General features: G+C 42.7%; 1 protein-coding gene across 4 annotated transcripts in view; it reads left to right on the top strand.

Moving 5' to 3' along the window:
* CBX5 (chromobox 5) overlaps nucleotides 1-14,870 on the top strand; it is a 208,136-nt gene extending 193,266 nt beyond the window's left edge. For all 4 annotated transcript variants that reach the window (XM_078688267.1, XM_078688277.1, XM_078688295.1 and 1 more), the window contains 2 exons: nucleotides 1,372-1,469; nucleotides 11,555-14,870. In XM_078688267.1, the coding sequence (XP_078544393.1) occupies nucleotides 1,372-1,469; nucleotides 11,555-11,696 (240 nt within the window). In that variant the 3' untranslated portion in view covers nucleotides 11,697-14,870. The remainder of the gene's footprint in view (nucleotides 1-1,371; nucleotides 1,470-11,554) is intronic.
* The last annotated feature ends 376 nt before the right edge of the window (nucleotides 14,871-15,246 follow it).

Below are 15,246 nucleotides of genomic sequence, written 5' to 3'. Positions count from 1 at the left end.
TACAATTTAGTGTTAAGTTTGCTTCTTCTGTAACGACCTCTCGGGTGCCTGCATGAGTTTAAAAAAAAGTGAAATCGTGTATCCATTAAAATGGGAACCATGGTGATGCTGACAAAAAAACCTAAATAAAATAAATCTGACAACTCGGCAGGGCAATTTGACAAGACAGCGCCTGCCTCTTGTGACTCATGCGGGTTGATCCGACCACCTGCTCCCAGCAATACGATTGGATTTCTCTGATACGGGCATGGGAACGCAGGGGCCAAACGAAGGCTTAAAATACTATTAATTATATGTGTTGCCTTTTATGCATCAGCTAGGGGGGTGGGGGGTACATTAGCCCTGCTTGGTATTCTGTGGTGGTCGGCGTTTCTATGACGTCAGAGCTGTGGAATATCACCATGGTGCCCCGGTTTAGGCTGACGATGGCACGTTTAGCACCCTAGTTCCTCGCCTCACCGCATTTTCACCTCAGGCTGACTGCCTCCTTACCCCTTACACCTTTCCAACAGTTCCCCTAGCTCGCATTCCAACATCAACATGGAAAACGAGCTACGTACAACCCAACATAACAGTGACCTCCGTTGCACCTGTAGGATTTGTGGATTTTTATCCTCTAGATTACTTTTTAAACCTAAATTAGAATTATTAACTTTGAACTTTACAAACGTGGGTCTAGCCACAAACCCATTTGTCGTGTAATTAATTGTTTGGTAAGTAAGTTTCTGTGCACTCAGGTTGCAGCCCATTTTCCAAGTCGTCGAAACTCCAGCTGTAAGGGCCTAAACCGTGCTCCAGCTACAAGGACCTGCGAAACAAGCATTGGCATAACCAATAGGTCTCGCTTTGGGACCTTGTATTTAGTTATGCAGCACAATATCCTTTGTGCAACATCAGTTGTTGCATGGCTAAACACTTATAAGGTCCCAAAGGTGAGACCTATTGGCTATGCCAATGCTTGTTACAAATTGGTGTAGGATTTCTCGGGTGTCTGGTGTATTTCTTAAATTGCTTTGGTGCCACCTAAATGCTTTACATTTGGTCCTTTGTGTAAGGGTTGCTACTTGGAGGCAGACCTACCCATGGTTGAGCTGCAGATTTTAATAAACTAAACCTGCTGATCTAAAAGGGGTTGGTAAATGTATTACACGGTGAGGCTGCCCAACCTCACCATATAATACACCCGATTTCCTCACACAAGTGAATTGTAATTTTTCTTTCCGCAGACGTCTTGCTTGCTTTACAGTATCTGTTTGACTTTTTTTTGTAATCCTATGGAGAGGTTCTTTACAAATCTAGTGGCAATTTTATTTTACAGTGAACATCATTGAATCTTAATTTCTTCAATCTTTTATTCCCCCTCCTTCACAGAGTAGCGACATTGCGAGGGGCTTTGAACGGGGTCTGGAGCCTGAAAAGATAATTGGTGCCACGGATTCCTGTGGGGATCTTATGTTCCTGATGAAATGGTGAGAGGTTCCTCTGGTGAGATAATGGGGTAGCGAAGCCTGCTCATAACTCAGTGATCCAATGGTTCAAGGGGTGGTATAGTGTTTAAGATTAACTGCTTGTTGGCCCAGGAGATGCATTATAAATACTCTTGTTTCTTGTAAATCGTTTGCAGTCTATCTTATTTCCTGCTAAAAATTTATATTACAAAATTCTTTTCCTCTAATAAAACATTATTGTTTTATTCTTAATTCTATATTAATAACAATTTGGTCTGCGAGCAAGGTTGTATGTTGACCATATAAGAGGTAAACGTAGCACTGATGAAAATGATAGTTTTGTAGCATGAATTATTTTTCTGTTATCACGTACTGTGCATTATTCTGCAATCTAGTAGTTTGGTCCAGAATTTTCCTCTTTATCCTTTTCTATCAACACCCTCTCTTCCTTTACCTCATGGTACCCTTAGATCACCATTTGCAGGAATGCCAATCCCTTTGTGACACCAGACAGTGCACTCTGGAGGTTCCGGTGTGTGGTCACCATCTTCAGGTTCTTTGTTTACACCCGTGTCTGGAAGCAGAAGCTGTAGCTCCAGGTTTCTCGAAGAATTTAGAGAAAAAAACAACTGATCTTCAAGTGGAAGCATTTTGATATGGTTAAAGGAATGTACGAGAGGAAAGGAGCAGAGGACAACGGATGATCACAGAGGAAAGTAAAAAATCCGCCGAGAGATAATATAGAGGGGGAGAAGGAGTTAAAGCAAGTTCTGTCAACCCAAAGAGAAGACCGCATCCACCCTCCACAAAAAGAGCACTTTAGTTTGAAAAGGAAAAAGATGCTTTGAGGTCGAAATGGCAGTAATCCCCCTCCAACAGAAGTATTTCAACACAGCCCTGAAAGTTTTGAATCCCTTTAAAGTCAGCAGTCACAGTCACAAACCACTTTATTCGATTTAGATTAAAAATCATAAAAGCATTCTACAATTTCATCTCAAAGGCAGACAAATTCATAAACACATACAAAAGCATCAATCAGTGATAATTTCATAAAAAAATACATGATATGAGGAAACAACAATAATAGCGGATTAATACACATTATAAAAATACATCATAAAAGAGAGAATACTCAATAAAATAGACATTTTAAAAAGAAAACCACATCCATTTCATTTATGTTCACAAGACACCAATATTTACATCTTTAAGTCTTTTCCTCCTGATCCTAACCGCAGCAACAAGATAGTTGGCCACGCTAAACATGGCCAACGTAGAATCCATTAATTGGAGGTACAGGAGAGCAGGTTTTGCCTGAAGAAAAGCTTTTTCCTTCAATACTGGTACAAGGTATTTCTGTCTGGGCTCAATAAAAAAATTACAAAATAGCATAAAGTGCATATTATTTTGAGGAGAAAAACTATCACAGTTACAGACAGGGGCATCTTCCTCCTTAAACCAACCGTGACTGTCACACAAAACCGTATAAATCTGGTTAAACCTAAGTTTAACCAGAAGCCACCTATGAAAGGGGATAGTGACAATAGTAAGGTACGGTTGGATGGTAAGACGCGTGATAGTCAGATAGTGGGCTCTGACCGTGGGCTTGAGTAGTTGGCATTCTTCCCTCTCCACGTTTTTCCTAGTTATAAAGTTGGCCTTCACCCAGGCTAAATCTAATTTCTTAAGATCCTGAGGAATAAGAAAAATATCAGGGCGACCCAGATCCAAAGAGCACTTCTTTATATGTGAAAGCCAATCTATACTTTTGTAATTATCCAGTTTTAAACAGTCCGCCAATATTTTATGATTAAGGCCCAAGTTTTTATTTGTCCAAAGCCTTATCCATAACAGGATAGGGGCCATAAGAAGGGTGTCCGATATATAGCCCAACCCGACTTCCTGGTGGACTGAAAACGTGGCTGTAGATTGGGGGAGCCCTAAGGTAGAACGCAGGAATCTATTTTCTTCCCTTTGTATTGATTCACTATTTACATAGCCCCACAGACCAGAGCCATACCTGGCTATTGCCACTGATTTTGCCCTGTACAAGTTAAGTAAAGCACCTGTTGGCTTCCCGCCCAGTCTCCTAGCAAAACTTAAAATAGCAGTTGCTGAGCTTCTAACCGCCTTAGTTTTAGCTACAATTTGCGGAGCCCAACTTCCCTTATTATCAAAAATTACACCCAGGTATGTAAAAACTTTAACATTGGTGATCACGTCGCCATTACAATAAAACTGCCTGGAGTTGTTTTTACCAGCCCCAAAAGCCATGACGTGTGATTTGGAGTTGTTTATTACTAGGTCTAATGATAGCATAAAATCATTAAAAGCATTTAAAAGTTTTTGTAGACCTATAGGAGTCCGAGCTATTAAAGCGGCATCATCCGCGTACAGGAGAACCGGAATACGAGTTTCCCCTGCACGCGGAGTATCCAAGGTCGCTGATAAAAGAGTTTCCTCAAGTGAATTTATATACAAGGTGAATAGCATGGGCGCGAGAATGCAGCCCTGCCGCACTCCCCTGCTTGATTTGAACCAGGCGGTACGATTACCTTCCTGGTCCATTCTGATTGAGGCTTTCAGATCTTTATGTAATTCTGCCAGGAAATATACAAGGGGGGGGTCCAAACCCAGCTTTAACAACATGGTCCATAATCGAGCTCTATTCACCAAATCGAAAGCTGTGGATAGGTCCATGAATGCAACATAAATTGACCCTTTTTTGACAGTTGTGTATTTCGAGATTAATAAATGAAGATTTAGGCATTGGTCCTCAGTCCCCCTCCCAGCACGAAACCCATATTGGGCATCAACTAGAATATTGTTAACTGTAGACCAGGTGTTAATTCTAGCAAGCAGGACTTTACCCAAAATCTTCATTGAGGAATCCAATAGTGAAATTGGCCGAAAACACTTTGGGTCGCTTCTTAGGCCCTTTTTAAAAATAGGAACTATAATGGCACATGACCATGATTTTGGCAACCCCCCCTCATACACACAATTAAAAACATTGGCTAAAATCTCAGCCCACAACTCTGAATTAAGTTTGTATAAGTCCGGGGGAACCCCATCCGGGCCCGGGGCTTTATTTGCAGCTGAGCCTAAAATTGCCAACTCTACTTCAGATTTGGTGAAATCTAACTTAATATGAGAAGCCGAGGAATTAGGTATTTTAAACACCTCAACAATCTCGTTTGAACCATATATGTTGGAAAAATGATTAATCCAATCGGCTTCAGATATATTAATTTCAAGGTCCTGATTAGATGTATGAGAAAACAAGGGGTTATTGATTATAGCCCAAAATTTGGAGCTATGTTTAAGGGTAATGGGGTCCATCAAAGAGTCCCAGGCTTCATCTTTGATGGCTTTTTTTCGAAGTTTGACTGCCAAAGCGTATTGTCTTCTTAGATCTGCCACCAAAATTCTATCTCTAGGCGATTGTTTAAGACTTTTCCACAGAGCTGCGTGTGCCTGTGAGCAGGAATGATCAAACCATCTACACACTGGGACCGAGCCTTTCCCTGGTTTGACTCTGAGATCTTTATCCACTCTGGCACAAATATCTTCAAAGACACTCACAACTTCCCCTCCCCTCATCTCTTTATTCAAACATATCCCAAATTCAGCTCCCATGTCCTGCACAATACGATCATGAAAATCCTCTGGGCAGACTTTGCACCATTTGAGGCGTCTGCCTTGGTCTTTGCTCTTCACATCCCTTATAGAAGTAGGCCTAGCTACTCCTTTATGCAAACCAGAGAGAGTATCTAAAACCAATAACACAGGATTGTGGTCACTAAATCCACTAACAAACGCATTATAAAATAGTACATAACGAAGGAGCCCTGAAGACGTAAAAAAATAGTCTATAATTGATTCACTGCCCCTAGCGTTATATGTGACCACACGGTTTGATGTATCTGCAATCCCAGGTTCATATAGATCATTTGATGAGAGCATGTTTTCCATTGCCACACCCTTTGGACTATGTTCAAAGTGTGGCGATAACGTATGATCAGGACCATTTTCATCAATAATCTGGCAATGGGACTCACACAAATGAACATTAAAATCACCCATCATTATACACTGGACAAAAGTGGTTTGTTTGGACATATATTTGGTTAAAAAGTCTGATAGACCGCCTAAAACAAAATTTGGGGGTCCCCCCTGCATGGAGTTATAACAGTTTATTAGTACAATCTTATTCTTATCAGCCAAACTAATTTCCACCATTTGGAAGTAGTGAGAAAAACTAGGGATTTCTCTAACATTGCCAGCAATTTTAACTGAAACAAGGAATAACAAACCCCCTCTGTCCCTACCCGATGTGGAACTCAGAGCATCAACAAAGAAAGAAATAAATCCTTCTACCCAGAACCCTTTATCTTTCGACCAAGTTTCTTGTAATGCGACAATATCATGGTTCTTCACTAATTGTAACCAAATACAGTCATTTTGTTTTGCCCGTAGGCCTGCGATGTTCCATGATAATAACCGTATGTGCTCTCCCCCTAACTGTGGTGGGTCATTAATAACAGATTCGACACTAACAACAGGTAGGGCCACATCAGTATTGACTGAGCAAATCAAGTTATCCTGGTCAGGTACAGGTGCTAGTCATTCAATGTCTACTCTATCAGCTAATGCTGAAAACATATTTGACAATGGTAGATTATTAGAGAGTGTATTCCTTGTAACATTTACTGCACCATTAGCTTTAGTTGGCTTAGTCATCCAGACATTAAAAGGCATAGGTGAGATAAGGTTATCCTCTGCCCAAGTGTTATCAATAGATTGTAACTTAATATTCTCATTTACAACTAACCTCTGTGGACGGGGGTAAAAGAAACCCAGAGGCATCGCCCGCACCCCTTTACTCACGGGATCCAAAGGGGAGTCATCCCAGAAAAGTCGACTCGCGACATTCTTAGTTTTAAAATTTACAATGACGCAGTCTCCTGCAACTTCTTTCTTGCTTTTACCCACCCAGTTTACCCGTCTACTTGTTACAATATTATCCGCGATGTTACTTTCACCCGTGCAGTTGGCATTACACCATTTTTTAACGTGACTAAGAAGAGACTCATGTTGTTCTATCGCTCCGTTTTCGAGTTTAGGCACGTTAACCAGTATTGCGACAAAGGGTGTTGAATCCGGTGGTAAATTTATAGGTGGTATACTTTTTTCCGGAGCCCCCCGCTGGCCTCTAGGCCTTGTGGAACAATTTGAACCAGGGGCAACCTCTGTCGTGGGGATGTATATTCCATTGTCTACTTTCCCTTTTGGTGGCATAGGTAAAAGAGGGATATTAACTGGTCTAATTACAGGTGGGTCACCAACTTTAGGGATAGTGACCTTTACAACTGGAGGACATGGCGCCAAAGGCATAGAAAAAGCAGGGGTCCGAGCGTTAAGAACATCATTTATACGATCACATTTTGATATAAGGTTCTTAACACAGTCCTTCAGTGTTTCATTAATATCCGAAGCAATCTGGATTAAAGCAGTCTCAAGTCTATCTGTAAACAGTTTTTCCAATAAGGCCATAATGACCTCCTCCGTCAGAAGGGCTGGCTGGGAACAGCCAGCCGTAATTGAATCCGACCTTCCAACAACCCCAGGACTCAATGGGGCGTTAGGTATCACAGTTTCAGATATGGCCGGGCATGGAAGAACTGTAGCAGGAAGTGACAGGGAGGGTCTACAAGCCTCAATTATAACCCGAGGCTCCAAAGGTATACAATTTAAAGATGAGGCATATGAAGTATCAGCAGTCCCGGGACTAGAGGCAATGCCCAGTTCACGCTCGGACTCAGCAATCTTAGATGATAATTCCCCCACCTTGGTAGTTAAATATGTAAGTATACTTGTAGTATACTTAGGTACCTTCGCCTTAGCTTCATCCGCCGATGGTGTTGGCAATTTACGCTTACCCATTGTAGAAGATGTTAAGGGCGTGGCCCGTCCCGTCCCTGGTCGTCCTTGGACGGCCTTAGACGGCCCGCCCTCTGCCCGGGCTCCGCCCGGCGCCGTCCGCGCGCGTCCGCGACGCGGAGGTAGCTGCCGCCTTTAGTAGCGCCTCCTGGCGCTTGTGCAGGAAGTGGGCGGAGGATGTTGCAGGGCTCGCTGGGAGTTGTGGTCCGCTCCGCTCTGCGGCCGTGCGATGGCGCTGCACGGCGGCGGGGGCGACCACAACGTCAGGGACCCAGCAGCGCTGTGAGGCAAAGTCAGGGCAAGCAGCGTCTGAGCGGCGTTTCCGCGTCCCCACCTGGAGCCGGTAAGCTTCGGTTTTGACCCCCGCTCCTCTCCGGGAGCTGCCGCCTTTAGTAGCGCCTCCTGGCGCTTGTGCAGGAAGTGGGCGGAGGATGTTGCAGGGCTCGCTGGGAGTTGTGGTCCGCTCCGCTCCGCGGCCGTGCGATGGCGCTGCACGGCGGCGGGGGCGACCACAACGTCAGGGACCCAGCAGCGCTGTGAGGCAAAGTCAGGGCAAGCAGCGTCTGAGCGGCGTTTCCGCGTCCCCACCTGGAGCCGGTCAGCAAGGGGAGAAAGTTGTTAAGGAAGAGCAGGTTCAACGACTACCACAAACTACAGCTGAACCTGAAGAAGTGTAGCAGGAAGTCTTTGAGGAGCTTGAGCTGTACACACAGGGTGTTTTAGGACCATGAGAGCGCAATGGGAGAGTGGCAAGACCTTGATTCAGATTCACAAACTAATAGCATAGAATACTTTATTTAAAGGCCTTCAAAACCAGATTACATTGCAAAATACAAAGTGGGGTACAACTGGAGGAAGGCCTTCTGAAAACTTATTACAGATGAAGAGCAAGTATCTTCCTGTATTCCCGAGCATTGTTGGTCAAGGAATGGAGGCATTAATATAGCAAGAAATGTGCAAGCCTGAAAGTCCATGTCTAGACAAGAAATACAAGCACTCAACTGATGACCTCTTATACATTAAGGGAATTGCAGTGGTGGGCTCTGGTTGTAGCCACCTCTAGAAAGAGAGCCAATGTCCCAACATAGAGACCTCACCACAAAAGGAAGGGAGACTGAGGGATGCATGGTTTAGAGCAGCAGTCACGCAATGGAGAATTGCCGCCTTGAATGCACTGCTTTAGTAGTGCTGCATACTTGAACAATGAGGGGAAGTTGGGGAAATAATAAAACACCTGCCTTAATACACGAAGAGGGAAAATGTATTTATATAAGAAGGCAAGACATTGCCATGTTGTATCCCAGTGTGACTGCCGTTAAATATGGCTAAAAGCTAGTGTCGTGGAGTGACCTTGAGTACATTGGGGGAGGAGTAGAGTTCAGTGGTAAAGAGTGTCGTGGATTCGGGTAGGCTAGAATAGGGTTTCGTAGGGTGGGGTGAGTTGGATGGGGTGGGGCAGATTAGAGCGAGGTGGATTGGATGGGGCTGGAGCGGATTAGAGCAAGGTGGATTGGAGCGAGGTCGATTGAATGGGGTGAGGCGGACTGGAGCAAGGTGGATTGGATAGAGTGGGGAGATTGGAGCAAGGTGGACTGGATGGGGTGGGGCGGATTGGAGCAAAGTGGATTGGGTTTGGTGGGGCGGATTGGATCAAGGTGGATTGAGTGCGAATTGGATCAAGGTGGATTGAGTGGGGTGGATAGGAGCAAAGTGGATTGAACAGGTGAATTGGGGTAGAGGGGTGGATTGGGGTGGGGTGGAGTGGGCTGGATTGGATTGGAGTGGATTGGATTGGAGTAGAGTGGGGTAGAGTAGAGTAGAGTAGAGTAGAGTAGAGTGGTGTGGATTGGATTGGAGTGGGGTGGGTGGATTGGAGTGGGGTGGGTAGATTGGATTGGATTGGAGTGGGGTGGATTGGAGTGGATTGGATTGGATTGGAGTAGAGTGGGATGGGGTGTATTGTGGAGGGGTGGATCTGGGTAAATTGGGGTGGGGTGGATAGTATTAATTGGGGTTGGGTGGATCAGGGCGGGCTCATTGGAGTGGGGTTTGGCAGATGGGATTAGGGCAGGGTTGATTGGAGTGGAGTGGATTGGGTCAGGTAATGCAGATTGGAGCAAGGTGGATTGGGATGGGGTGGGTTGAATTGGGGTAGATTTGATTTGCCTGCATCGGGGTTGGATGGATTGAAGTGTGGGCCGATTGTTTTGGGTTGGAGTGGGGTACGTTGGAGTATTGGGATGGATTGGAGTGGGATAGATTGAGGTGTCCTACACTATAAGTGTTGACTCATTTCAGAAATGACACTCAAGAAACCATGTCGCTTTGCACTAAAATAATCCTCCTCTTTAGAGAACAGCGCCCACAAGGAAAAAAAATGTGTGAAAAGTGAGAAAAGAACACTTGGCAAAATCAAAGAAAGTTAACTATAGAAAGTAAATCTTTGGAATTTTGTTTGTTCTGTTGGGCACGTTTTTGCCAGGCGCAATCCTTTTTGCGGGGCACTAAAATTTTTTAAAACAAAATGGTACCTCAGTCACTTCGGGAGCAGCAGACTGGCACTGGTTAGGTTGAATCAATCAGTGCTTGTCCCTCCTCCACAGAGAGGAACGGAAAGGAATTTTGGTCTGCCTTGATGAATTACTATTCTGTAAAGAAGAGTGACATGCAAGTCGACAAATGGCAAGCAGCGGGCTGGCTCCAAGCCCTTTTTGTTAAGTGTCTTGCAAGTGAGACACATGCTCTCACAGGCTTCACCCTAAAAAGAAGTTGAGACCCCTGTAGTTCTACTGCAGTAGAGCAAGGGGAACTACCACAACAAAAATGTCTGGAAGAAGAAGCTTCTAAACTTAGGCCCTGCTCAGCACCTACCAATAAGCAAGTGCACGTCAATCTATAACACCACAGTGGCAATTTCCACCAATACCTCGGCATCCCTCTCATGGCGTAGGTTGGGGGAAGTGCCAAATGGTGGTTTCTTCCCCATGAAAAAGATGAACAGTAACATTTCAGACTGGACTTCTAAATTTTGAAGTAATGCACAGTATGTCAATCCAGAAAATTTCTTGAAGTTCAAAACTAACTTCGGGTGCGTAACCACCTCAGTTTTTGATATTTCGATTCATATTTAAAGGGAGCAAAGTCATAATACACATGGTATTAGACAGAATTAGGTTCTGTCACACATATCTTATTAGCCTTTGCTGAACCTTTGGGAGTGAACACTGTACTGCTGCGTGGCACTCTTTCCCATTCATCCAAGTTACCCACATTATCTCAAATTTGTTGGAATCCTCACTCTTGTTAATACCGGTTCATGCCTTTGCCCATTAAGAGCTATATAATTAAATCCGCTTCAGACTTTACAGGCACTCCCAAGAACTGCTTGTTCATGAATTTTATTCCACATACTCCAACTTGCTTCGACTGACCTCACAGCCTTGTTCATGTGAACAAGTCTGCAAGGTCAGCCGAATGCGTAGTTTCTCTTATGCAGGACCTTGCTAAATAAAATTGATGAACGAGCAGTTCTTGAAGCTCCTGTGTCCGCTGTGAAGTGTAAAGTGGATATAATTTTATATCTTAACATGTGTAGACACACCCACGTGCTCTGAGTACCTGCTACGGTGTGGCTTCCTCTTTGAGTTGCTGCGCTGTAATAAAGAATATATACAGCTAGATATGACTTTTAATAACAGTGGTCTATGCTACAATTGGAACTTAGTTCAAGAGCAGTTTCTAGTGCCCTAATAAGTCTATCGCATCACAAATCCTTATGAGCATAGTCCATGCTTAGATTTCTTTGGCTAACCCTACTACTGTCTAGAATTCCCAGTGTTTAACCCCCTCCCCTGGCTCCTAATAACTTTCAATTAATGGACTGTCCCATGGTGTGTGAAAGAAGGTGCCCCTTCTCTCAAACTTCTATTTTCACTTTTTATTGCCTGGTCATCCAAATCTAACTGTCTTTTCTCTAGTGTAGTACACCCTGCATAGAACCGTGAGCTGCCCTCATGGGAAATCTGTGGGTTTTACATTTATGACTTTGAATGCCTACTGTTCTGATTTTGGATGCCTACTGTTTTTAGAGATGATAAAGTGCATACAAGAGATAATTCATCTTAATTACAGTTTAGGATTGTTAATTTCTTTTTACTTTGCAGGAAGGATTCTGATGAAGCTGATCTAGTGCTGGCAAAGGAGGCCAATGTAAAATGCCCGCAGATTGTGATAGCCTTTTATGAGGAGAGACTAACCTGGCATGCCTATCCAGAAGACACGGAAAAAGAAGCAGCAAAAAGCTAAAAGTGCCGTGTTTGGCAACGAATTTACCTGTATATACATTCCCTCCGCCCCTTTTATTTTTTTGTCTTAACCTGTTTCCTTCCCTCCACTTGAAACGCATTTGGCATTGTGCTTTTATTCTCCTTGAGGAGATCACTTTATTTTTCATGTGACTTTTGCTAAGGGTTTGATTCTTTGTAAAATGTCATCTGTAGTGAAGATGGACTTTTGTGTACTGTATTGATCTTTCCTTCTTGGCACCAACCTTACCCCCACGCCTTCTGAAGAAAAACATTTTAGATTTTTAGTGAATTTCCGTCCCATTTTTTCGCTAGTTTTATGCTGCGACATTTTCTGCTACAGTGCTAGTCACAAGTATGTGTGATCTGCAGGTATGAAACTTTGCACTGGGCCTACCAATAGCCACGTAATATAGAGCTAAATAATTTTAAGACTCGTTGGTTTTGGCATATAAAACCCAATCAAGGAGAACTTTTGGCTTACAGTTTTTTAGGGGCTAAACCAAGTTCCCATTATTGTGGTGCCAGTAGAGATGTCTCCTAACGCAGTATAATAGGGCAGCGTGCCTTTTTGTGTGAAGAGTTTAACTTCTGAACCCTGATGCTATAAGTGGTACTGTATTAACAAACTGAGGGGTAGTGGGCCTTTTTGCTCAGATAATTGAATTAAACTACTCCCATTGAAGTCCACACTTTAAACGGTAATAAACTCACATCAATGTTTGTGGGGGGAGGGGAGACGCGGTGATAAGCCGCTTAGATGAAGCTCTGTCCTGTCGACAGGCATTTTAAACTACATTTTTCTGCTATTGTTTTGACAGACATCTAAATGCAATTGGTCCATTGACTGATTTTGGGAGGCGTTTAAAGTGATCATTGCTACAATAGTCCTTGTCCAGAATCACAAGTAATGCTAACCATACATTTTGACCCACTTATGAGACGATTCTCCTTGTCTCACCAGGTTCATAGGTAAATATTGTACTTGTGAGGAAAACTAAATCTCTTTGAGAAGGTTCTTACTCTTGGCTTGAACTTGGCTTACACACAAGTTGTTGGTCTCTACTTCAGTTCGGATTTCACTCCGCAACTGCTCGAAAGCATCGACAAAGCAAAGAAAATTAGAAACTTGTTAAAAGAAAACTAGATGGACTGTGTTTGTACAGATTTGGCAACCAGGTTATAGGACTAGTAACTATTTAGATATTTGCTGAACATGCGCAGACTGACGTTTTGTTTGTCTTGCAGCTTTTCATCCCTTTGGCCTGTTTTGCTTGGTATTGGAGTGAACTGTTGGTACTCCAATGCGGTTTTCACTCACCCTATGAGCTGTTTGAAGTGTGCATGATGAATAGGACTTGTTTCGACTTTCCCATTGCAGATCTTTCTGCAGTGAGTAAGTTTTGCACAGGCCCACTTGCAAATTACACAGATCTTTAGGTTAAATCTTGTAACTTTCTTTCTATTTATATGTATATATTTTTTGAAGCTACTTAGTTTGGCCAAAACTAAACAAGCTAAAAGCAGCTTATTGGCCATCTCCAGCTGCAGGAATGTCTTTGTCACCTAACCAAGCAATCACATGAAGAACAGCAACAAAGTTTTGGAATATGAACCAGTGGAAATTCCTTAGTTCATATATTCAGTATTACAAATGTGGGTCCGTTTATTATGCCAAGCACTTTTACTCTTGCAGAGTTTGCTTGATTAGAGATTGGTTCGAATTATATTGGGATACAGCTCTAAACTGAAGCCTAGCGTTGTTCGGGTTAGTTTGGCTTAAGATGCTAAACTGACATCACGCCACCAATGGTGTAGACCTTCGATTGAAGTTTCCCAAATGAGTATCTGCTACACCTCTCCTCAGTCTGGAATCTTATTTTACTTTCTCTTTACACTTTAGGGATTTTTCTTTTTACATATTGGTAATCTGTAAATCGTTTGGCCTTGTTTAAGTGATCATACACCGGGGACTGGTTTGGACACTTAATCATTTGCCTCCAAAAACACCAACATAAAGCAGAAGATAGAAAAATGATACATGGGATTTCTTTGTCCTAACATTTTAAGTTACTCTTAATTCTCGTGCTGACCTTTCCAAACTCTCCTCCATTGTTTTCTTTTTAGACTTCATAAGTTAATGCTATAAAAATGGAAGTGGTTCCGCTTAAGATGAAACTGTAGTATGTTTGTGTACCTAAAATCTAGAAACATTGATGTAACATTAAATAGCTATAATTTTAGCAGTATTATTGCTAAAGTTGGATTTGTAAACGCTCTAGTTAATGATCTGTGGACTTTCAAATAGACTGTGAGCAAAAGGAATTAAACATTCATGGCATCTTGTGCTAGACCAGCCCTGTGTCGGGTCCCGATGCCCTCCTGCTGCAAAAGCACTTTCTTCATATATTTGGGTCTGTTCAGTGGGTGCATGTTTTTTTCCCTCTTGGAGTCGTGAGGCTTTCAGAGATTGAGCAATTTAGGTAAAATTACATTGAAACACTAATCTCCAACTTGACTAAATCATTGAACTGACTAGTGTATGTGTCAAATCTGTTTCCAAACTTTTTTCAAGTTGGTATGCTTTGCTTTAGAAACTAGGTTGGTTCTTTGCAATTGTCTTGTAGCATAGTGGCTGCTAACTTTTTATTTTATTTTTTATATGCATTGTGTTGACTATTAAAAGTTATTCAAGGATTGTACTGCATTTCTTCTCCACCCAAGCAACTCTCTCTCCCTTCCACTGGGGTCTTTTTACTTTCTCAGCTCCTAGTTTTTTTATTATATTGTCCAGTCTACTCAGTCAAGTTACAGAACATTGTAATGTGAAAGACCCTAAACAGTACACCAGCACTGCAATTTACTTAACATGACTGCAAGCTCTGCAGTTTACCACCTCAATTGAAGATCCCCTATCAAATGCCACACAGTCTTACTGTGTCCTATAAGAACATGATCTGTGGATGTGTGTGGCGTTGCAAAACTTCCAGTGTCATGTTGTGCTGCTAGAAGGTTGTTGCAGTGTTGGTTGCTCTGTCAATGTTCAATTAAGCATGGGGTAGATATGCTAACTTGTTAACCAGTCAGTCCTGCAGAATATTTGTATGACTGGTTGACAGTCTGGATCAGAAAAGTTGTGATAATAAATGTATTGCGATTTTTACCACTTAAAAAATCTGTTTTAGTTTTTTACTCTCCTTACACGATTGGGAGCAAAGTTGCTGTTCCAGTTGGGGATGTAGTGATTATGCAATACTCATCGCAATTCCAAAAAGGAATTTTGAGCGTGGATCTCAAATCTGTGATAGTGAAACTGCACATCGGATAACAGGGTGGCCTTTTCGTCCTGTGGATGCATGCATCTTTGTACTTTTTAGAGTAAGCTGTTGTCACTGATATCCAGATAAAAAACTCTTCAGTACCCTTGAGAGCATACAGTTTGTACAGCAACCATTGCTCAGTGTCCTATTAATGGATGTCTGTACAAGTTATATTTTGTTAAACCGCATAGGCAACGTAGTGTCCAAATACTTTCAGATTTCTAGTCTGCG

The sequence above is a fragment of the Lissotriton helveticus genome, chromosome 1_1 (assembly GCF_964261635.1).
Source record: "Lissotriton helveticus chromosome 1_1, aLisHel1.1, whole genome shotgun sequence".
Taxonomy (NCBI): domain Eukaryota; kingdom Metazoa; phylum Chordata; class Amphibia; order Caudata; family Salamandridae; genus Lissotriton; species Lissotriton helveticus.
The sequence above is the reverse complement of the archived record's forward strand: the minus strand, read 5'-3'. Positions and strand labels throughout refer to the sequence as shown.